This window comes from Pezoporus flaviventris, unplaced genomic scaffold, assembly GCF_033815535.1.
Source record: "Pezoporus flaviventris isolate CSIRO_AGI_PZ_B2104156 unplaced genomic scaffold, CSIRO_AGI_Pfla_v1 ptg000006l, whole genome shotgun sequence".
Taxonomy (NCBI): domain Eukaryota; kingdom Metazoa; phylum Chordata; class Aves; order Psittaciformes; family Psittacidae; genus Pezoporus; species Pezoporus flaviventris.
This window is the reverse complement of record NW_026892554.1, coordinates 7553735-7577071: the sequence shown is the minus strand read 5'-3', so window position 1 is coordinate 7577071 and position 23337 is coordinate 7553735. Positions and strand designations below refer to the sequence as shown.

General features: G+C 39.7%; 2 protein-coding genes across 12 annotated transcripts in view; both read right to left on the bottom strand.

Moving 5' to 3' along the window:
- Positions 1-23337, bottom strand: part of AGBL1 (AGBL carboxypeptidase 1) — a 285379-nt gene that overhangs the window by 106492 nt on the left and 155550 nt on the right. For all 3 annotated transcript variants that reach the window (XM_061446754.1, XM_061446753.1, XM_061446755.1), the window contains 2 exons: positions 20934-21065; positions 16879-17055 (listed from right to left, as the gene is read on the bottom strand). In XM_061446754.1, coding sequence (XP_061302738.1) covers positions 16879-17055; positions 20934-21065 — 309 coding nt within the window. The remainder of the gene's footprint in view (positions 1-16878; positions 17056-20933; positions 21066-23337) is intronic.
- Positions 12454-23337, bottom strand: part of AKAP13 (A-kinase anchoring protein 13) — a 468794-nt gene continuing 457910 nt past the window's right edge. For all 9 annotated transcript variants that reach the window (XM_061446743.1, XM_061446746.1, XM_061446747.1 and 6 more), the window contains one exon: positions 12454-12468. The gene's annotated coding sequence lies outside the window, so the exon portion shown is untranslated. The remainder of the gene's footprint in view (positions 12469-23337) is intronic.

The window sequence follows — 23337 nt, the reverse complement described above, 5'->3', positions numbered from 1 at the left end:
AGAAATTCAAGTCATTTCAGTGTACCTGCGGGTTAGGGGGGTTGTGGTTGACCCAGAAAAAGCTTCAATGCTTTGACCTTGGAAGCCCTTCCAATCACTAAAAATACTGGCTTGATCAGAAAAGTGACCTTTCTGGCACTCATTCTGAGCCAGCCTGAGCTCTGCTTTCAGATCCTATTTATTTCTTTCTCCCTCACTTGAAAAGACAAAAGGGCTGCTCTTAAAAGGTTGCAAAGTCTTTATGGGCCATCAGACTACGGGGAACACAGAGCCCATCACACACCACAGTCACAGCTTTAATCTTTGATGGAAAGCTTTCTTCTAGTAGCATAGGGTCCAGCATTGCCTTCAGGTGCCTCTTCACCTGGGTGCAAGACAGCTGAAGGCTGTAAGCAAGGATACCAAGTCACACAGTCTTGTTTGTGTTGCATTGTAGGGTTGTCTCCTTTCTTTCCCCATCACTGCCACCCAGTAAGGGGTATGTGCTCTCGGCCATTATGACATGGTTATATAGCCCTTCTCTTTAACTCAGCCAGCCACAGCCAAGCCTATTACTTCTCAAGGCTAGGAAGAAAAATATAAGGAAGGCAATAAAAATGGAATTGAAGGTGTAACATAATGGAAAAAGAGAGTGGCAAAGTAAATACCTTCAGAAGTGCTAGATTCCTCCACCACAGTTTTCACATAGAGATAGCATTTCAAACCAGTCTTCTCACTCAACCTTCAATTTGCTTGCAAGATAAAATCATTTTATAAACTACCAGCTTCCCCTCCAAGTCAGAACAAATCTCTGCACCTGCAATCTGCTGACCAACAGCTTCTAAAGGAATGACTACATAAAAGAGTACCTGCCACCAAAAATAAAACCCTGCCCTTCTAATCCCGTGACAAAAGCAAATCCATAAATTCATTTTAAACTGTATTTTATAGAATAAATAAGTCATCTCCAGCTGGAATAAGCCACTATAAAATGGACAATTTCTGGGCTGGTTTAGCCCCATTTGCACAGAGCTGCACTTCCTTCTCAAAATCATTTGCAGTACTTTCTCCTCAAACTCATTAAAAGTCATCTTTCTCATTGTTGCTTTGTAACTGTCCCTGATTCAATCTTATTGTGGAGTTCAGTCAAAATTTCCAGCACCCTCAAAGGGGACTATTTTCCCAAAGGAAAATTTCTGCTTTATTCTAAAAGTTAAGAAGAGGTGGGGCACAGTAAGACAATAAGTTAGAAATATTTTGAGAAAGCTGTGGGTTTATCTAAGCTAAAACTCCTTTGTGAGAGTGTAATGGGTTAGAGGTGACTTGTCTTAGGGATGAGCTGCTCAGCTCACAGGTGGCATTTTTGATCAGACCCCCCTAGAAAGATACCCTTCCCAGTTGAGCTCCCCTCCTCTCTATGAACAATGAAATGCTAACTGGAGCAGTGGATTGTATGAAAAAGTAAATATTAATTGGAGCAGTGGATTAGACTGCGTGTGTTCCATTGCAGGTGAATACTGCTGCTACTGAGTTATGGAATTAGTCTCTTCCTGGCTCAAGTTATGTCTCATTATTTACACAAAACATAACCCTTACATGAGCGGCAGAGTCAAGTTCAACAAAGAACCTTCTGGTGACCCAAGTCCTTGCTTTGAATCTGGCAGACTAGAATCACAGTTTTCTTCAGCCCAGAAGAGGGTAATGATCAACTGCTCAACTGCAATCAACTGCTTTAGATTTTTTAAAGTTACTTTAAAGCTGTGTTTTGACCCCAGTGCAAAATGGGAACATCGGCTGGAAATATCAGAAGGTTTCAAAGACACTACTTGCCTTCCACAACTGTGTATTGATATTTTTCTCTCCCAAGGTGAAAGGTGCTGAGGATGCATTGACTAGGGTGATGATGGTGACAACAGAAAATGAGGTTAACCGTCTTTGGAGGTTTGTGTAAGCCCTAGTATCTGATCCCTAAAGCAAAAATTATGCTAGGACTAAGTGGGCAGTTGGAGTAGATTTCCCATTTCTGGGACAGAGGGAACAAACTGAATAGATGCCTCTTACAGATACCAGTCCAAAAGGTCCTGAAAAGGAACAGCATGTTTCCTCTGCAGCTAGTCTGGTGACCTAATAAATCCCAAAGGGATGGGATAAGGGGAATGATAATTAATGATTAGCATCACCATGACTGAGAACACCCAGACTATAACATGCTATAATCTTTGGAAAGACTAACAACATTATGAGTGGAAAAAGAAACAGCTCTAGCAAACTAAAGGTACCACTTTACTATGCATATCTGTTTAACAATATTATAAAACAGTTCTTCTAATAGTGCTCTAAAGCTTATTTTGTAGTTATGGTACCAAACATTTTGTTACTGTTCTTAATACTCACTGCCATGACTTTTTAGCTTCTTATATCCATTTCTTACACTACATTGGCTGGTATCTATTTTCCTTGTTTCTTTGTTCAGTGACAATAAATCTATGCTATTATCCCTTGGAAGATTATTTTCATCAGCCACATTTAGGAAAATCACCTCCGCTATTGTTTACTCATTACATCCAGAAATCCTAGTAAACAATTAGTGCTAACAAACAAGAAACTGAGTCTGAAGTAACAGAAATCGGTCTCACTATAATCAATCATTTAGATTTTTTTCATCAATATTATAATTCATTGTCTTCTACACTCTAATTACTGCTTTCTCTTTGCTAAACCAGGATTGGTTTCAACTGAATATGTCCTCAGCTCTTGATTAGAGAATTGTGCCTTCTTGGATATGTAACAAAATCCTTTTAAAAAAGGACTCAATTTTTATTCATAATACTTCTGCATATTTTTTTTCTCTTGTAGTCTGCCTTATCTATTATATTTCCTCCAGTCTGGAAAATCAGCCCTTATTAAGGAAAAAAGTATACAAGAACACATGTTAATAAGAACACTGTCCTCTGCCCATATTAGATGTAATTAGGTCATGACCGCTGGTGTCTAGGTAACCACAAACTCCCAACACCAAAGATTAATCCATCCTTTTCTGTCGTAAGGTAGTCCAAAACAGAGTTACACTGGCTACTACATCTTTTGTGTTAGAAAATAGTCATCCGTAATGTTTGGAATCCTTAATAGTGTTGACCTTTGCAGCATAAAATCTCAGGCATATCTCACCCAAAGTGAAATCCATAGATACACATTTACTTTTTGTGCATGGAATTATGAGGTGACTTATTCATTTTCTAGTATGATTCAGTGTGCTAAGCAGGCTCATTTCCTAGCCTTTGTCAGCATACCTACAGTATGCAGACCTGAATTACCAGTGTAACACATTTCAGCTGTCCACATCCCAGCCAGACATATTTACTACCCTTTCTGCTCTCTGAAACATGGCATAGACCAGTATCTGGAGACTGTGAAGTTCCAAAAATGAAATTCCCAAATTTTCCCTGCAGGTTTCAGTACAACCCAGTTTTCCCACGGTGGATCAGTTTCTTTATAACCAGCTATTAAGTCTGAACTGCATTTGTTTTTATAGAGCTTCCTGTCCCTCTCTTCAGCATTTTGTTTTGCTTCGTGAAAGATTAGTCCTCTTCTTCTGAAGCACAAGGGTCCCTCTCATGCATGTGATCCCTATGTCTCACTTCTCTGAAAAAGGTCTTCTCTTTCACATCAGTTATGCAGCCAATGTTCATCTTTCCATCTTTCCTCCCTTCTTTTATTAACAGCTTCCCAGCTTTAAAAAGCTCTCCAACAAGATCACCAAGATTTTTATTCTTCCTTTTCACTCCATGTATTTCTTTGCCATGCATTCCCAACATGCATCATCCAAACCTGCCTTTGCATCTTATGCTTTTGCTCCGGGCATACCATGAACTGTCATGTTACACTTTTGTTTACTCCTCTGTCCTGTTTTCTTAAGTGAGGCTCAATTATGACAACTGCTTAGTTGAAAATAGCTGAATGCTTTTTTTGTTTTACACCAAAAGACATCCAGAGAAATCCTTCTGATTCTCTATATGGCAGTAACTGTCATAATGAGTATCTGAGAGAACTGTATCACACATCATCAGCATTGAACGTCTCCAAATTCTCTTTCTTCTCTTGGCTATGAGTAACCAACATCTTTTTTTTTTTTTTATTTCTACTATCTTCAGCTTCCTTGTGTCTGATCCTTCCTTACTTATGGCATGTATGCAAATGATGTCAGAATTGTCCCCTAGATCTGCATTTCTGAAGGCTGAATGCTGTGCTGAAATACCTCTTTCTAGACCACGTATCTTCACTTGTAGATCTCCTACCATCTGGCAGCGCATGCATCAAAAATTTATTCCTTAGACAAAAATTAGAATATAGCACATCCAAGGAAGATCACAGCAGTTTTTTTTCTTTATCATCCACATGCAATATGAGGTCTTACCTAAAGATAAACCATCAATCTCCAAATTCCATCCAAAACTCTCCTGCTAGGCATATCAACTTCTGTCTCAGAGTTCATCTGGCGTAAGTATACCCTTACTTGACAAGTACAGGTTTATCACATACAGAAGCACATATTTCTGCTCTGCTATTCAGAATTAAAGTGTTTGCAACTCAGTTTGGCTTAATTTTCTTTCAAAATGAGTTAAGCCAAATTTAATTAAGGCCACCTTAATTCTGCTTCAGAGTGTTGACATGTAGCTTAATGTGGTTTAGCACAGGACTTTCCACTTGCACCTCTAGTTAAGTCAGAGGTGCTTTTCTGCACGTTCTGATATAGACAAACTATTAAAGAATTCAGCCTGTTTAATTACCAAAAAGGATTGAAAAATGACTTAGCTGCATTGTGCAAGTACTTTTAAAAGGCCAAATTGCAACTTACTAAATCTCCCTCCAAGTTAGCAGAGAAGAATAGCAAAAATGCAGATGAAAACAGCAGGCAGATGAATTCAGATTATAATAACGCAACAACATTTAACAGTTACTGACCCCTGGAACAAAATACCAGGGGACCAGATGGGTTTTCAATCATGTGATGCTCTCAAATCCAGACTGAATGTTTTTCTACAAAACCTTTTTACACAAACACAAGTTATCGAGCTTCGTACAAAGCTGCCTGGATGAAGCCCAAAGGCTTATGACATACAAGAGGTCAAAACCAGAGGAGCTAATGGTCCCTTCTGACCATTAAAACTCAAGGAATGTGTTATTAACTTTGTTTTAAGTGCTAAATATCCTTCCTAGCAACTGTAGCCTTCCCTGCTATAGGACAAGCTGCGTCTGGACATGGTGAACAAGAGCAAGAGAACTGAGCCCCCTTTGCTCTTACTATGACACTGGAATATTTGTGAAGTCTTCAGTCCAGACTTGAGACCTCTTCCAAGTCCTGCTTCATCTGCTACCACATGCATATAACGCATACACAAGCAGCGCAGCACACTGGCCTCTCTGCTGCTGCTGATTTGAGATCCCCTACCACCTCCTTCCAGCATCTGAACTTACAAAAAGGGAGAGAGGCTGTGGGGCTATGCTACATAGAATGGACACTATTATTGCACTTAAGGAGCTGTGATAGAAGAGGAGTTTCCAAGTGTGGGCTCATGCAATATCCACCTTCTGCAGCTGGAAGACCTGACTATTCAAGCACAAACCCACCATATGGTTTAGTCTGCAGACATGTGAATGCTATTTATGATGTTTAGAGTACAAGGCAAGGACGCATATTGTGATATAAGTAAAAAGAAATGTCAGTACTCTGTCACTGAGGAAGGAATTTAGTACTTTCAATGCAGAGGAGTAACAGCCAGTCCATCGTATATTGGGTAATTGGAAATATTGTGGTGGAAAGAAAAATAGAGAGAAAAGGTAACATGGTACAGTTTAGCACACCTGAAAAAACACATCTGGATTGGAAACAAAACATGGAAGTCAACCAAAGAGACAAGAGCTGAGTGAAACCCAGAGGTATCTACAGATTTTAAGCCTTCAGAGAATGAACAGACCATCTAATCTGCTTTTAGAGGAGACCAGGCCAGAGAACCTGGGAGCAGATAACAAGAGGCATAAGGATGGCACTGAATATGGAGAGAGAGCCAACAGATGAAACAAACTGAGAACTACTGCAGCTGTGGGAAGTGCATCTTACAAGGATACAGAAACCAGCAAAGGGACAAAATGGAGACTGAAGAAAGATCAGATGTCAATACACAGTTTAAATTTAATGACAGACAGCATATACAAGTAGAGAAATTCACTGCTGCAGGAAGCCCTCTCTGAGAAAAGATTATCAAAGGGCATAAAAGAGTGCAGTAATTATTCACAGAAAACAGTTCATTATTTCAAGGTTTTGATAATGATAACCAGGCCCCATGCTGCAATGTATGAAGCTGAGGAGAGGCAGGTCAGCCCCATAGGATTATCTCCTTTCCATGTCTTAGTGTAATTGAATCAGTCACATTACAGGCTGGTTTTGTTTTCTTCCAAACCATGAGGAACCTGCCTCTGTATGAGGCAGGATACACGATTATATGGACCAATGGTCTGATCCAGCATGGCAAATATTACAATCCTGAGAGGAGCAAAATGAATCTTTGCAGAAAATCCTGTGTGCAAAGGACTTTGAAATTTAGATGCTTCTAAAATCCATGCAGAGTGAAAGACAAACATGGCTCTTTCAGCCCGTGATTTTGCCACCTCCCCATTCTTATTTTCCATGCTTGAGGAGTTCCCGATTAGACTTGGAGTTTCATCAAAGGACAATTTTCAGCTGCCAAATAGATTTGTATAATAAATCCACACAGGGCCAGATTAACAAGCAAGAGAGACATCAGAAATCAGAAAGCCAGCTGCTGTACTTCCACAGAAAACTTGAGAGAATGATGTGCAATGATATTTGGACTTTCAAAAGGACACCACTGAAATACTGCCGTTAGTTTTCATTAGGAATTCTGATTTTCTATTTCTTACCCTTCCCAGGAGTTTTTCTTTAGCAGACTGAAATCCCATGGGCATTCAAGGTCATGCCATTCAGGATTGCTTAGAGGGCTCCAAGCATTCGGTACCATTTCAACTGGAAAAATCACATACGTGTCTGTGTGATTGCAACTGATTTGTTACACTACTATAATATTTCTAATAGAAAATTAAAAATAATCTTTAAGCATCTAGTTTGCTTCACTTCTGCAGCTCTCTATGTGCTCCAATAATTTGTACTGTGAGTGAAGCTAAGGCTCTAACAAATCCACATCTGAAACCAAACCAAGTCCTCAGCTATACCCATAAACTGAATAAATACAATTCAGAAATTAGCCTGACCACAAATTGCTAATCATTTTCAGCCTTCTGGCATTACGAAAGACTGTGTGACTTCCAAGCATGGCACCCCTGATCTTAATACTTGGAGAGTGTATTCCTCCTTACAGCTGATAAAGGGACACACTCCTACAGACACAAGGTGACAGCACTTGTTTTACTTCTCTGAGTGGACTGGTTTTATTCCATTTCAAATGGGGTCACCATAACCATGTCTTGTCAGCAGGATGAAAATATGGAGGTCAGCAATTGATTTATATCTTCTTCCCTCAAAAAAATGCTCTCTCTTCTCCATGCAACCACAAGTGAAATTGCAGATCGATTTTTGGCTTCAAGCATCTAGGTTGCCCAGATCTGTAACATTAAAACCTGGGATTTTTCCATCTAATCTTGCTCACTTAAATTCTGGAAGATGGGTATGACAGGATACTTGCACTGTGATTCTATGTAGTCTTGTTGCTCATTCCTTTTGTAGAGAAACAGTTTGATAACCCTTATCTGTACTTAATACCTCCTTTCTCAAGTACATCTTTGGGATATGGAAAGACTGGGTTGCAATCAAATATCTAGGGAAGTGCAAAAGCAGCTGAGAGAGAAAGATTCCCTAAACAGAGCAGAAACAACAGTTGTTTAGAAAGCACTGAGCGAAAACAGAAATCCAAAGAAACATCAGCATTCAAGACAGGAAAGAATAAAGATAATGCTTGTTTTCAACTCCTCAGGTTCAAGAAGTTTACTATGCCCCTTGCTTTAATATAAAGGAAACAACCAACTAGGAAACACTAACAACATTAGCGAGTGAAAGAAATCTGGGAGATTGCAGGGATCTGTTGGAACAACCACTCCAAGGCTGAGTGAGTCCCAAACAGAAGGAGCAAACCGAGCTAAGACAACTGTTGCAGTTGTATGATGGTGGAAAAGGGTGGGCCAAGCAGGAGGTGTGTAACTGCTCTGCTGTGCTATTGTGCATGCCAGCCGTGTCCACTGAACCTCAACAGACCTGGATACCTCCCAGCTTTACAGAGTCAAAACTATTATGATCTCACCCTGTCATCATTTTTTATTGTGCCATAATTTAACCATATGGTGTGGGACCTGTTCTCCAATTACGCAGCCAGTCAGCACCCAATAATCTATCAACAGTAGAGACAAAGGAGCTGATTTAAGATGCTACTTCTGCCAAAGGACTGCAGATTGGGCCAAGCTGTCTGTTTAGGAGCTGGAGAAGCAGACACCTCCTTAGTGTCAACTTTGCAATTGGTTCCAAAAGGCAGAGCAGCTAGTAAATTTTTCACTTCTTTGTGGTTCAGGACCATATTTTTCTCCTTTTGTAACATGCTTTTCACCAACAAAATCTGGCTTGGGATATAGCACCTATATTTCCTGCCAAGCCATGATTTGCATCCTACTTCTTGGTCTGAATGACTAAGTAGGAGAAACAGAGAAATGTGATTTGCATGACTCTGAGGTCCTAAAAATGGGACTTAAGATCTCATGTTCTTCCATCTCAAGCCTTTTGTCTGTTCCACTTTATGCTAAATGCCATCTTCAGCACTCTCGTTTCTGCAGATATACAATGTGGTGACTTTACTTTGAAGGAGAAAGAAATCAGGCAAATGTCCATGCACATAAAATGGCACAAGCACAACACTCCTGAGCCCTAAGTTATCTTAGCTGCTGGGACTGCTCCATGTCAGCCTGCAGCATCACCCTGGTATGCCTGTGGGAAGTTCTCACATCTAGGACTAACTCATTTGTCTCGATAGAGCCTAACAGGACCAGAAAACACAGGTTACATGGCTAAAAAAAAAAAGTCATGTAATTTCAGCCAAATCACTATGCTGTTCCAGCCGTTAAGTATCATAAACACCACATTTTGGCACTGTTAACAGGGCTGCCCATTTCTGCACTGTAAAGATGCATCACTCCTGTGTGAAAATGTTGTCTCAAAAGGTAAGTTTGGTACTAAAATACCTGAAAATATCAGAGATCAGTACTAACCTACACTATGCTAACCTTGGTACACAAGTACTAATCTTGTTTGGAAAGTTCAGCACAGGATCCCACAGCAAGCTTAAGCGACCAGTGCTGTGAGAGTAGGCAGTGATATGATTTCCCTGCGGCTCATTCCCACTAGAGATGCCTCCAACACCTTAAAGATGTTAAAATCACCACTATGACAGCCCTTCTGTACAGACTTTGCAACTTTTTTTAACCAAGGGTCTGCAGTTAGAATAACTTACCAGCTAGAACATGCATAAGGATAAAATCTGGCGCCTCTCCTGGCTTTTATCAGTAATGGAGATGGCAGAGGCACTCGTTTCCTTCCAGACAGGGTCTAAGAGGGAGAGAACACGCTCTCAACCTACTCCCAGTGCACTGCTAACACATACTTCCTTCCAAGACTGTCACGGTCTCTGGAATATCTCTCCGAAGCTAATTATCCAAATCTACCTTGAAGTAACACCACTGGACTTAGCAAGTCAGGGATACAGCTGGCTCAATATCTCAGGAGAAATAATCAAAATAAAACATAACAATTTAAATCAGTATCTTTATCCATGATCCAGCTGGCATCAGTGATCCTCTTTTGTCATATGGAAAATAAATCCAATGTATCATTTCTTAGGTACACAACAATAATAGACTAAAACGCTGTTACCTAGTACTCCCTGGCAATTCTTGTGTTGGGTTTTAGTGAATCTTGAGTGCTCTGGGGACAGGGATGCTAAAGAAAGCTATATGTCCCTTCTTCTCCATTGTCATTCTCCTCTCTTTCTAGTAATCGTGTGAGTTCAAATACAATGGAACATCCCTCAATCCCCTAAAACTTGAATCTTTCGACCCAGGAACAGGAAAGCAGATGGCCTAAGTGACCAGGAAAACCCTCTGCAGCAGGTGCTGGCAAGGACTTCTTCCAAAATGTTTCAAGGCAGCATTCATGGACACCTCAAGTAGATGGACTACTGCACAGTATTTGGCAGGCAACCACCCCTATACTAACTTCTTGAAAGAGGTAAGGAATTATCCAGTCACTCTGAGAAAACAATTGTTTGTCTGCACAGCAGCAAACTCAGTCTATCAGATTGAGAGACCATTGTTTTTCCAGTCATTTGGAACACCTACATTTGGCAATCATTGGAAGAGCAGCTGAGTGTTCTCAGCAAAAGGCTTCAAGAGGTCACACTAGTGTCAGAAAATTGGCCTTGTCCTTTATAGTTTGTAGTTCCTGTAAAAACATGCCCCCCAAAAGACCCAAACCAATAAGAAATAAGCCTTCTCCAGAAATGCTGACAAGAGAAACAACCCCACTCAACTACTGGTCCTCTTCCAAAAGAGCAAGGCTAAACTGACTGTGGAGTGGATCAGGAAATGGGAAGACAGAGCATGGGGGACTAAATTGCCTTCTTGCAAAGTCCACAGACTTTCAAATGCATATAAATAACCCTACCATATGGCAATATTGAGCACCTCAACAAAAAGTAAATAGCAGTAACTCCCATAATTCTGGGGCACAGAGATGATATTTACATCTCACGTGGTTTTGGCCGCACTTGCTTTAATGCAACTGCCTTATTACCCATCAAGAAAGATGAGGCCAACCAGGATAGCCCTACAGATAAACTCCAGTTTTCTAGGGGGTATAAGGGACAAAGAATCCCTAAAAAGCTCTCCTGGTTCTGTGGTTGCCTTTCCAAACAATCTGAGAGTGCCAAAGGCAGCACACCTTCAAACTTCTATTCTTTAATGTGGCAGGAACCCAGCAAAGCTAAGCACAGTTAAGCATGTGATTTCTTAGTTAAGATTCTGTCAAATAATTAAAACAAATTAACAAACCAGTAAAAAACATCTAATGAGGGAAAATCCTGCAGCAGTTCACATAATCTACATGGAAGACAGACATCCACCATCTCCTGATTTGTTTGCTCAGAAACCCTTTCTTTTCTCTTCCCTCACTTCCTAAATGCCATTAATCCTTACATAGTTTTATGAACTGAGGTCAACAAGCCTAAAAGGTACAATTAGAATATCTTTCAAAATGATCTTTAAGGTCTTTTCTAAGCCAGTTGATTCTATGAGTTACGAAACAATTGTGCAAGGGGTTGACGGAAATAAGAGACAGGAAAATAAAACAAAGAGGATGCAAACTTTTGCCTTTGGGTAACAACTTAAGAAAACAGAACAAACAGAACCCTCAATTTGAACCTGCAGTCCTTAGATTGCTATTAGATAACTATTTTTCTCCCTATACTTTTCTTGCTGTTACAGCTGCTTCCAATTTGAGCCAGTTTGGGCCAGAACAGGAAGCAGAACTATCAGAAAGAAAATCATTCTTTCTTATTCTCAGCATCTGTTTTTGAATGAGATCCCCGAAGCACTGAGGGTCAGCTAAACGCATGTATTTTAGAGATAATTTTTTCTCAAAAGAAAAGAAATTTCTGAATGCTTTTGAGTTACCCATGCTTAGGAAACATGTAAGCTCTGAGGGACAAAAGAAATCAGGAATGAGCAAAAGTTCATCAGAGTTGCAAAGATGATGTAAGTATTTTCCAGAAACGGATGCCAGAAAACATGGAAGATATCCTATTTCTTTACTTTTTTGTTCTGCAAGTACTTATCAAACATGCTTTGTGACAGGAATATTGCTGAAACCATTTTTGGTGGTGGCTGAACACTGGAAAGAGGCCAAATTAAAATTATTTGTAAGTTTGTGCACCAGATTTCCAATTACAAAACCAATATATATTTTAGTGGAGAACAAAAGCAGAATCATGTGATCTGCAAACTCCATCAAAACAACTCAATTTCTGACTATTAACGGCAATAAACCACTCATGAAAAAAGCATAAATAAACATTCCTTGCAGAAATTTGGTAAGAAATTTTTAACAGTAAGAAAGATGAAGAAAATATTTCATAGCCTAGAGATAACTATAAAGAAATAGAGCTGTAATTCAGTGGACAAATCATACATTGGTAACAGGTTTGAGCAGAAACAGGTCAAACCAGAGAAGTCCACCTCTAGTTGGACTAGAAAGTCTTCCATCTTGCATATTGCCTTAGCTATGCTTCTATGATGAATCATGAGAGTTTTATCACTCATTTTAAAATTAGTTCGTCACTCATTTTAAATAATTCAGCCCACATTAGCCAGATTAAAGGGGATGGATAATATCAGATCTTCCCATTAGACTTACTCTCGGCACTTTCGTTGAACAAAGACATTTTGAACTGTACGGCCATGCTGTTTGGTGCTGATCTCTCTGCTTCCAGCTTCTCTGCAAAGGGATGGCTTTTCCCTCTAATCAAGTCTGATGAGAAAATTTTGGGTATTCAATTCCTCTGGCTTTAAAGCATTAAACTGGACAGGAAAAAAAAACACCATTTTTTCTCAGCTCTCCCAAAGGCTTTCTTCAAAGAGGAATCCATATCACCAGTAAAATCATTTGCAAAGGGCACTGTCAAGATATCGGCAATAATTTTAAAACTCATTTGTTACTCCTTGTTGTTTATAACCCCTTCGAAGCAAGAAGCTAAAATCTATTTCCGTAAGTACTCCATCTCCTCCACCAGGGACAACGTGCCAAGGAAAATGCTTTTCCAACATAGCATGTACTCACGGAGCGTGAAGCTGAATTTTTTAGATACTCTATATTGCAAACACATATGATTTTGAGCTCAGGTGTATACCATGGCACTAAAGACATTAAGACCACAGATGCAGTAATGAATAGAACAACACAGTGCAATACGCTATTGAAGGATCTTAATTAGTTGGCCAGCTAGCAAGGAATCAAGAAGAATGGTGGAACAGTGTAACGTGATAGAACACAGTATCAGCAAAAACACATTAAGGTTTAAAAAAGAATCACACAAGAAACTTGGGAAAATATCAGCGTGTGTCACTGGAGATTTGATTCTTTTGGGGTCGTGACTGTACCTATACTCAGCAGAGCTTCTTACAGCACAGTCTTAAAAACAAAAGGTGAGAAGGGGCTCTACATCCCACAAGAGGGAGGCAGCAATCAACATCACAGGGCAAGCTAGAGGGGTAAATACTCCAACAAGCAGCAACGAAGACTGCCTTCATGAACAGAGAATGATCAGCAGGTTTTCTGGGCGGTTGTTGATTTTTTTCCTGCAATTTTTTTAGCTGTGACCTTAGGATTGTAAGGTGGCAGAAGCAAGAGGGAGAACTCCCTGTAAAAATCGGCTGCTTTGTTTTTAGCTTTGTTTCAAATGGAGACACTGTTCCTCTAAGAATGAATTGGGCAATCCAGACAAAATGAAAAAGTTTAGGTAATTTTTCCCCCTTCTTTTCTTCTTCCTTCAGTTGAACAAAACCTTAGATAAGATCAATAGTTTCTTTAGTTTTATGTTTCGCTTCCTTAAGGGTAGTTGGCTTATTGCATTTCCATTGATCACACAGACAGGGAGATTCAACAGAGACAAACCATCTCTTTTCTCCTTTCATTTCTGCCTCCTCTCCATTTGAAATCAAATGACTTTTAAATGAGGCTGGGGTCACTATTCTTTCTCATTTACATATCAATAGTACCAAATTCCTATTTCATCTTTCACTCACTAAACTATTTTAGAAATGAAGTACTCAAGAGAGAACACACACATTCTTCGGAAAAACTCTTACAGCATCTTTTCTGGACTCTATCAGAATAACTAAGTTGTGGTTTATCTCAGCCCTTCCTCGACAAGGAAGCACACTTATCAGCCTTGTGGAATTCCCATTTTAACCTCTTGTGGCCTCTGTAAAGCTTTCTTGTTCTTCTTAAATCTTTTGCACAATCCTTATCAGATGTGTCTGTGCAACTCCAAGCACTGTATCTGTGCTCATAACCAACAAAGCAGCTACTTGAATCAATTACTTTCATTACTTACAAGCAGGAAGGCAGATAAAGACCATGATCTAGGTAGGCTGAGCCCTATTAGAAGTTTGACCACTGATTCACTGCTTCATCATTGAATGATGCTGGACTTAGGAGCCTCTGCTGCATATAATGAGATGTTCTAAATCCTAGTTGCTGTTTGTACTGTACTTTAAGGTATAAAAGTATAAAAAACGTAAGGGCATGCTTGTCCAGAGGGAAATCTGGATCTATCTCTTGCAGGGAAATAAACCTCTGCAATTAAGAAACTGAGTCAATTCACAGTTAAGCACAAATAACAGAAAGATCTAAATACAGGATGCTGACATCTCCTGCCCGAGCATTAGTCTTAGTCTATTGTTTACACACCCATCAATTTGAGGGTACAACAGTGAAAAACTCAGGTTGAAGTCTCTAGAAAAACATGACCTTTTATGCAATTAATTTCCAGTTTACAGGAATAATTTCAGGGCTTTCAGAAACTAAAGAATAGTTTTTGCTTGATAGATGGAAGCTGAGTATTAAACAGTATTATGGAATGAAACCTTCAGGTCAGCCTGTCAAGTCCATACCCTAAGTAATCCACTTCTAAATGCAAGCAAACAAGCAAGAAAGAACCAACTCTAAAGACTGCTAAAGGGAAGAGGATTAATATTAATTGTTTGAAAAAAAATTTATATTAATATAAATTTTTGGAGGGAGGTTTCGTATTTTTGTGCAGCTCTAGTATAAATGTCAACACAAGAAATTATATTCCATTTTAATACTACTAAATTGAATATTTAGTGTACTTGGAAAAAATGAGTGGAAATATATTAAAACTTCCTGAAACATAGAAAACTGCAAGAAGTGTATTAACTTTATAATGAAAAAATGCTGAACAAATGCCCCTCCATGGGCATATTTATGCATCTTCCATCTTTGCAATGCATGATAATCCTAAGTAAAGTAAAATATAAAGTGACCTCATAAAAATAACCCAGAGATCCATCTGGGACACAGCTTTTCAGGGTGTTTAGAATGGAGACTTCAGAGCTGCTTTACTATTTATACGCTCTTCGTCACGGGCCATGAGAACACTGGATCCTCTCACCAATCATAAGCCCTCATGACGACTTTCTCTTGTCCTCAGTGGCTCTCTGTAGTTGTGATCAGTGATGAAAAAAAGGGCAAGAAACAATGTAGAAAATTTCACACATTTTAAAGGATTTCTTCAAAAGAAGAACCCTGAACCACCTGCATGAGGTCTTTCTGCTTATTTTTCATACCTCTACTTCATAATACAGGGCCCCTATGGATGGCACAGTGCTTAAATGCAGCATCTGAATGTGGGATTTAGTGTTCTCTTCCTTCTATTTCAAGCATCTGATGGCACAAATTAAGCAGATTTGGGTTAAAGACCTCACAGATGCCGAAGAACGAATCATTAGATACTGATACAATCTGGTGTGTCACTGGGTTTAGGTCTTACTGAGGTTATTTAGAAAATCAGCTAAACCTCCTCTATGGAGATCACTAGGAGTTTTGTCATTGACGTTAGTCAAGGTAGATTTTCCCCCACTGTCTAAAAAAGATTCAAAACTGCTATCTTGACCTGTGGTGCCTATTAAAAAACCATTAGCACTTCTCAGGAGCAGGAGTGTTAGATGTAATGCCCAAGGCAATTATATTCTCTTTCTTTAAACTGTCTGCAGTTTTATTTCTTCTACCTTTCCCATCTTGGAATTGATGTGTGTACAGAAGAGCATGGTTAAAACATCAGCCCAGTACTTCCTGGCTGCCTTCTACTGAGAAGTAAAAGGATTAGTATAGAGCTTCCAAAGGTAATTATTTGAATGTCTTATTAATTAATTGTTATTTGTAATAATGGCTCTTTCCTTAAGGGTTTTTCAGGATCCTTAACTGCTTAATAGTGCTGTATAGATAAGGATTGCTCCCTAGTGGGAGCAATGAGGTGGAATATGGAAGCCTTTCAATGAAAAAGCAACAGGTTTGGCAAAGGAACAAGAGAAAGAATTCACCATTTATGTGAACAGAGAATTATGATCATGCAAATAAAATTATCAGAGTTCATCCTGTGTACTTAAAAAGTGCCAGGAGATCTCAGACTGATGTCTCAGATGCATTCGGTATGTGTACTGCCCTTCCTACCAAGACTGGAACCTCATTAGATGTGGAATTCGGGTCTTTCTCGATGACAGTCACATACCTTGAGCTCATGGACTGCTGTCAAAACTAGCCTTAGATCAGCTACTTTTGGCTGTCAGTAACAGACAAATCTAAATGCAGGATTCCCTGTTCAGGATCTTAAATTTAGCCAGGTGAATGCTCAGGTAGATAGCCTGTACCAAACAGCTTGGTGCCAATAGCATTCAAGTTACTTACCTTAGACTTCGGCTCAAAGGCGTCCGTACAACCTGCCAACACTATAAATACCCTTACAAAGGATAAGTGCCCTGTATCATCTCAAAAACACTCCTTCCATAAGCTTTTGGCTTCAGACTAGAGTTTCTTTTTATTTCAGTGCTGAATGAAACTTCAGAGCAAGGACTCTACTTTTCTCACATGGAAGTAAGAAGGATCATTGAAAAATCTCACGAAGGAGATTTTCACTCATGGCTACATGGGTGTGAAGAGAACAGACAACACTAAGCATGAAGACAATGGCTACGTGCTCATGAGATGTGCATTAGCAGGGTGGTGGCACAGAGTTCTTTGAAAGATTGACTCACTTTGTAGAGACCATGGCTGCAGCCGCAGTAGGTGCTCTCCATGGTGTAGCTCCTTAACACACCCATTTCCTTCCATACCACCACCCGAGCTGTTGATTCCCGGGACTTCTCCACCAGGAAGCTGCAGCTGTTCATCACAAACGCGGGGGCCACTTTATCCAGGATTTTAGGAAGAGTCTATGAGAAAATATCAGAATGCACTGAGCAGATGTGCATGCATTTAGATCATAAAGATATATACAGAGACCTGTGGTTTTTCATGTGTATTTAATCAAATCTATCTATAGACACTGTTACTGAGAGCTCCAACCAGTGCATTACATCTATCCCATGTGAAATTCTCTCATTCTAACATCTGTTTCATTCCAAAGACTAAAATGCAAAATACCCAGTACACTTGCTGTATTGCATTCTAAATCAAACATCTTCACACCCAACAGTTTGAGACTGCTGAAGTCAGTTTCCTTTTCAAGCTTCTTTGACATTAACTTACACCTTCCTGTTGTGCTGCAGAGGTCTGCAGTCAGAGTTCAGTACCTGATACTCCCATTCTTCCCTCTCTAGCTATCCTATATCTTCTCCCATCGTGCATCGCCAATTTGACATGGGATTCAGCAGTGGGAGGAGTTTTGTCTGAAGGTAGCACAAAGCAGAGAAAAGAAATGCACATTCTCACAGAAGGTTGCACATAATTATACAAAAGTAGAGGTCAACATTTAACTAACTTCCACCATGAAACAAACAAAAATATTCTCATCTGAGTCCAAGCAATATATTTTATACACTTAATTGAGAAAAATCACACCAAAAAGTAATTATGAAAACCCAGTTAAAATTACATCTTAACGCTGAGTGGTTTTCTTATTCTAGAAATCATATTTCCCAACAACAAAGTCTATAAAATTCCTGATACACTGCAGTATCAAATATTTCCACCAGTGCAGACCAACACTTAGTCATTACACAGCACTAAAAGTGTTACATTTACACTCTATAAAATCAAACACAAGATACATCAACACTATGTGTGCTCTATGTAGAAACTAGACCTTTAGGTGCATGTGTATGTGTGTGTGTGTAAATTTTAGTGCTGGCATACTAAGCACAACATATGCCAAAAAACCATTTGATCCATCCAAAGAAGAGCAAGTAAAATAAGTACATTCATTATTTAACGACGGCTTTCTTAAACATCTGAACAGAATGGAATCATACAGAAAGAGTCCCTGCTTATTGCTAATGGCATTTACCCTAGAACTTCATTCACTTTAGGTGCTGAAAGCCAACCAGCTAATTTAACTTTCCAATAACAATCAGTTTCACTGACTGATTCTGAGCAAGTGTAGTTCTGTTCTCTTCATAGCACATACACTACATTCATGTAAGGGAATATTTGGTTTCAGTGGAAGAATAATGTATTTCCTAAAACACGTTCAAGGTGAATAATAAATCTTTGGCCTAAACTATTTTGCAGCATCTCTTGCAAACAGCTGAACTGTACACATCTCCATAACAAAAAAAAGTAAATTTGGGTTTTCAGTATACTATGGCTGCAGCTGTCTGTGGACTTTACCAGCTGCGGAAGGTGGAGACCTGAAGACCTAGAAGGTCCATTTTCAGCTGAAAAAATGAGGTGGAAAAACTGGAACAAAGCAAGAGATTTCATTTTCAGTTCGAGACCACAACAAGCCTCACTCTTAAGTCAAGACCTCCAGAGTGCTACTAAGAGCTATGGCACCCCTTTTCCTGTGGGCATGCCAAACAGAAGGATCTTTAAGATTGACTGCTTGCATTAGAGGAAACATCTAACACTTCTGGATTGCCTTCAATGCGCTACTTGCTGCATTGGTGATCACAAAATAGTATGCTTCCATGTTTTCCTGGATTTGGGTTGAACAGGAATTAAAAGAAATGCAGCACAGGCATATAACCCAGGCATTTATAAGCCTCAGTACAGCCATGAGATCCAGTTAAACTGTATGTGAAGGTTCAGATTGTTTTCATTCTGCCCTTATCTGAACCAATACTCAGATTTTTTTGTCAATATATACTATCAAATACAATAATCAGACCCCTAATCCAGTTTAGCTTTTCAAAACAACTGAAATCATATGCATAATCAATCTCTTACATTTAATTAAATAAAAACGTTGGCAGGTAACAGTAATGTCTCTGGATGCAGGACTCATTTAGGAGCATTAGCAAATCTGAATTTAATACTCTTTTCATTTTACTAGCGTTCACTGGATTTCACACTAATGCTTCTTTCTTCTCTACTTATACTTCTCATTAATTACCTTTCAATAGAATATTTCGAAAGAGTGAAAACACACCCTTTTAAAGGATGCTTTTATGATAATATGCAGCAGTGTGACTGAGTTCTATTTCTCACACATGGATGGATTTAGCATGTACCACAGCAAAGGAAGCTACTCCCCTCACACAGGACTCTGTCCATAAACCTCCAATCTCATTAAGAGAGAATGGAATTATATTTCTTCACTGATGTCCCTGCAGAGATTGCTCTCAAAGGAGTTTGGAATGGCTATCAAAAGGACAAATCTTTAAGCTGAGCTCTGAGATGCGGGTGCTGTTCAAGTCACTCAAGACCACCAAATATTAGAAGGTAATGAAGACTCTTATTCCTGTATATTGCCAAGGGCTACAGCTGAGTCTATGACCTATGAGGCAAATGCTGTTCCAAAAAACAACATTTTCTTGAAGTATTTGGTTCCTGTTACTGGGCAGAAAAATCAGTCATGGAGGCCACATTAATCCCCAACTACCTACAGGAGGCAGGGGAGGAACTTGTGCAGACACTGCAAAGAAATAGGTCTGAGACAGGGGTTTGAAGCTGCAGATGTGTTCTTCTATATATTCATTTTCCCCAGCCTAAAAATGAAGAGGGTGACCCACAGGCAGGAACAGCAGCAGGCACCCATCTCCTGTTCTGTGCAAAAGAGGATATGAACCACAAGACCTTCCTCATGGGCTACTACAGAATATTCTTGGAAGCCCTGGAGCTTGTCTTCATTGGAGATTCAAGACAGGCTCCAGATGCCGAGAGCACCATTTGAATTCTGTTTGTGTAACAGCAAACCATCCTCAGCCTTTTCAAGCCCCTGAACACAAATACAGCAAAAGACATCCTGACTGTAGGTACCCTACCTGCTTTCTTTGTGAAACAGTGGTTGCCACAGGGACCCCTTGCGATGAACGCTGGAGCACATTTGACAGTAAAGTTTCAGTGTTCAGTGTACAACACTGTAAGATGAAGACAGAAGACGTGGCATCCTTATGGAAGGATTAGTATTGCAAGCCCAAATTAGTGTTTGTGCTGAGATAGCAAAAATTGTACATACATAAACTGAAAAAGACTTCTCAGCCTCTTTCAGGGTGAATCAAGCTATAGCTCTATAATCAGTTTAAGACCACGATTACTGTTTCATGAAGTATATAGTCTTATAATTAGAGCTTATAAGATTCTTCGTTTCTCAATAAATTTGTCAGTTAAGACAAAAATATAATCTAAACAGGAACTAAAAGAGAGGGGCAGGAAATCCAGGAAACTGTTTGATAAGTGGTACATTCACATGAAGTAGAAATAAATCAGATTATCTTTTGTTCTTTCTAATTCCAGAAAACATTCCCTAGATGTAACACCAAGCACTTGCTGTGGAGATCACTATGTTAGATCTGTTTGACACCCACTGAATTATCTGGCGTTTTCAGTGGGATCAGGAACATTTTGTGGTGAAGAAATTCAGCTGAGTAGGACAGCGGCACATTGTCATCAGTCACCATTACGTACTTCCTACTTATTTTCTTATTATTGTGGGTTGAGGGAATAAGAGTGTACGCATAAACAATATTCTTGACAATATCTGGTATATGAAGATATTATACATGATTTGAAACTCTCACTGGACCATTATTCCTCTGGAGTAAGGGAAGTTTGCACCCATCTCCAAAATCTGTGATCTGGCCTTATCTTAACTAGCTGTGCAGATGCACATACAAGCCAGTAATTGCATAGAGGAACAAAATGGACCTACCCTATAGCCAACATCTTCTGTGATCACAGCTGTGTCAACTGTGCAGCCTGCTTGCCACAAGGTCTCCTTGATGCTGCAGCCATAAAGAAACACGTTCTTTCTCTGTGAGTGCCCATGGTAGTCACAAAATACCTAGGGAGAGAAAGAAGAAAAATCTTGAGCACTGAAAAAGAGAAAGCTTCCTGGTTCTTCATAATAAACACTATAAGACTATGGGGGTGTTAATGTGTTTTCTCAGGTCTCTTCATAGTAGCTTAGACTCTGGGCCATGCCTATAACCTGTGTCAAACTCTGTTAGTCAGTTGTATCTTGTTTTATTTATTCAATCTGTCATGATCACAGGGATCTGAAGTCAAGACTAGTGCATTTCTGTCTGTAGCAGAAGTAAACATGACACCTGTGCAAGAATCCATGGCAACTCGGGAACCTAAGGGTTCATGGTAAGTTATGCTACAACAACAGAATAATTTGTCAAGCACTTTCTACTTCTAAACTCTAGCTTTATCCTCACGAGATTTGAAATCTGTGCTTTCCCAATCAAACAATCATCACTTTGTCGCCTTGAAATTCAAAACCTGTGCTACATAATTTTCAGGAAAATATAACTGCACAATTGTAATGCACAATGCTGTCAGATCTTCGCATGAATTCCTGTAAGCTGAGCACAGAACATGACCTATCTTCACAGCAAATAATCTCATTCCACGCTAATCTATCTGTCTATCTAATCCATCTCTCTCATGTCAACTGCTATATAAACTAGATGCAAGGTACATTCTCAGTTTTAGCGGAAGTTTTGATTGCCTTTATAGATAGATATCGACTGCCATAGAAATGAAAATCACAATTTAATGACCCAAGACGTACATATTGACCCAAGTCTGAAAGAATAATCAATCTCAGTGCCCTCTGAGGTGTGAAGTCGATGTACACGCTGCTGTTACATATATTCTCCATGTCTTTACCGGGAATATTCAGAAATCTGTCAATGAAAACACAGGAATTTCTAAAGAGAAGGAATTGGTTCATTTAAAACCAGTATTCACCACTGAGTAGAAAGGAACTTCAAGATTTAATCAAAACTGTTTTCCAGGGCTTATGTCAGAGATAAAAAATTGGTATAGGAAAGTAGGGAAGAATTACGGATCAATATAGAGAGAGATGGGGGAGAAATGTTGCTTAAAAGAAAATGGAATTGTAGAATTGTTTCAGTTGGAAAAGATCTCTACGATTATCAACTCCAACCCAGAACTGTCAAGTCCACCACTAAACCATATTCCTAAGCCCTACATCTACATGTGTTTTAAATACCTCCAGGGTAGTGACTCCACCACTTCCCTGGACAGCCTGTTCCAGTGCTTGACAACCCTTTCGGTGAAGAAAACTTTTCCTTATACCCAACCTAAACCTATCCCGGTGTAACTTGAGGCAGTTTCCTCTTGTTCTATCACTTGTTACTTAGGAGAAAAGACTAACCCCTACCTCACTCTAATCTCCCTTCAATGCTAAACAACCACATTCCTTCAGCAGCAACTCATTGGACTTGTGCTCCAAACTCTCCATTGCTCTTCTTTGGACACACTCTGGAACCTCAATATCTTTCTTGTAGTGAGGGACCCAGAACTGAACACAAGATTCAAGATGCAGCCTCACCAGTGCTCAGTACAGGGGGACAATCTCTGTCCTGGTCCTGCTGGCCACACTGTGCCTGATACAAGCCAGGATGCTGTTGGCCTTCTTGGCAGCCTGGGGACAAGCTGGCTTATGTTCAGCTGCTATTGACCAATACCCCCAGGTTCATTTCCTTTGAGCAGCTTTTCAGCCATTCTTCCCCAAGCCTGTAATGTTGCATGCGGTTATTGTGGCCCAAATGCAGGACTCGGCGCTTTGCCTTGTTGAACCTCATACCATTGGCCATAGCCATGGATCCAGACTATCCAGACCCCCCTGCAGAGCCTTCCTACCCTCCAGCAGCTCAACACTCCCACCCATATATAGACATTCATACATAAATACATATATAACAGGGGAGAAACAGATGGAATAGATAAGCTTCTTCCACCAACTGTTAGGGCAAGATTTACCCTAGTATGTTTATCTACCAGCTATACAGTAACTAAGTTTAGCTGCAGCAAGTCAGGGAGTTTAATTATCTAGGAATTGAACACGTACATACTTTCAGATCCTCTGACAACCAGTAGGTTGGCATACTCTAGAAGTTAAGTCACATGTGCATAAAAAACTGCTTCTAATTAGGAGGACAATTACACATATCTCACAGCTTATACACTGCTCCTTCGTTTGGGTTCTGATGCATCAACTTTCCTTCCTGCACCACCACTCACCTCCAGCTCTCTGCAGGGCTCTGGGTCCACACATCCCTATCCCTGCAGCACACACTTTC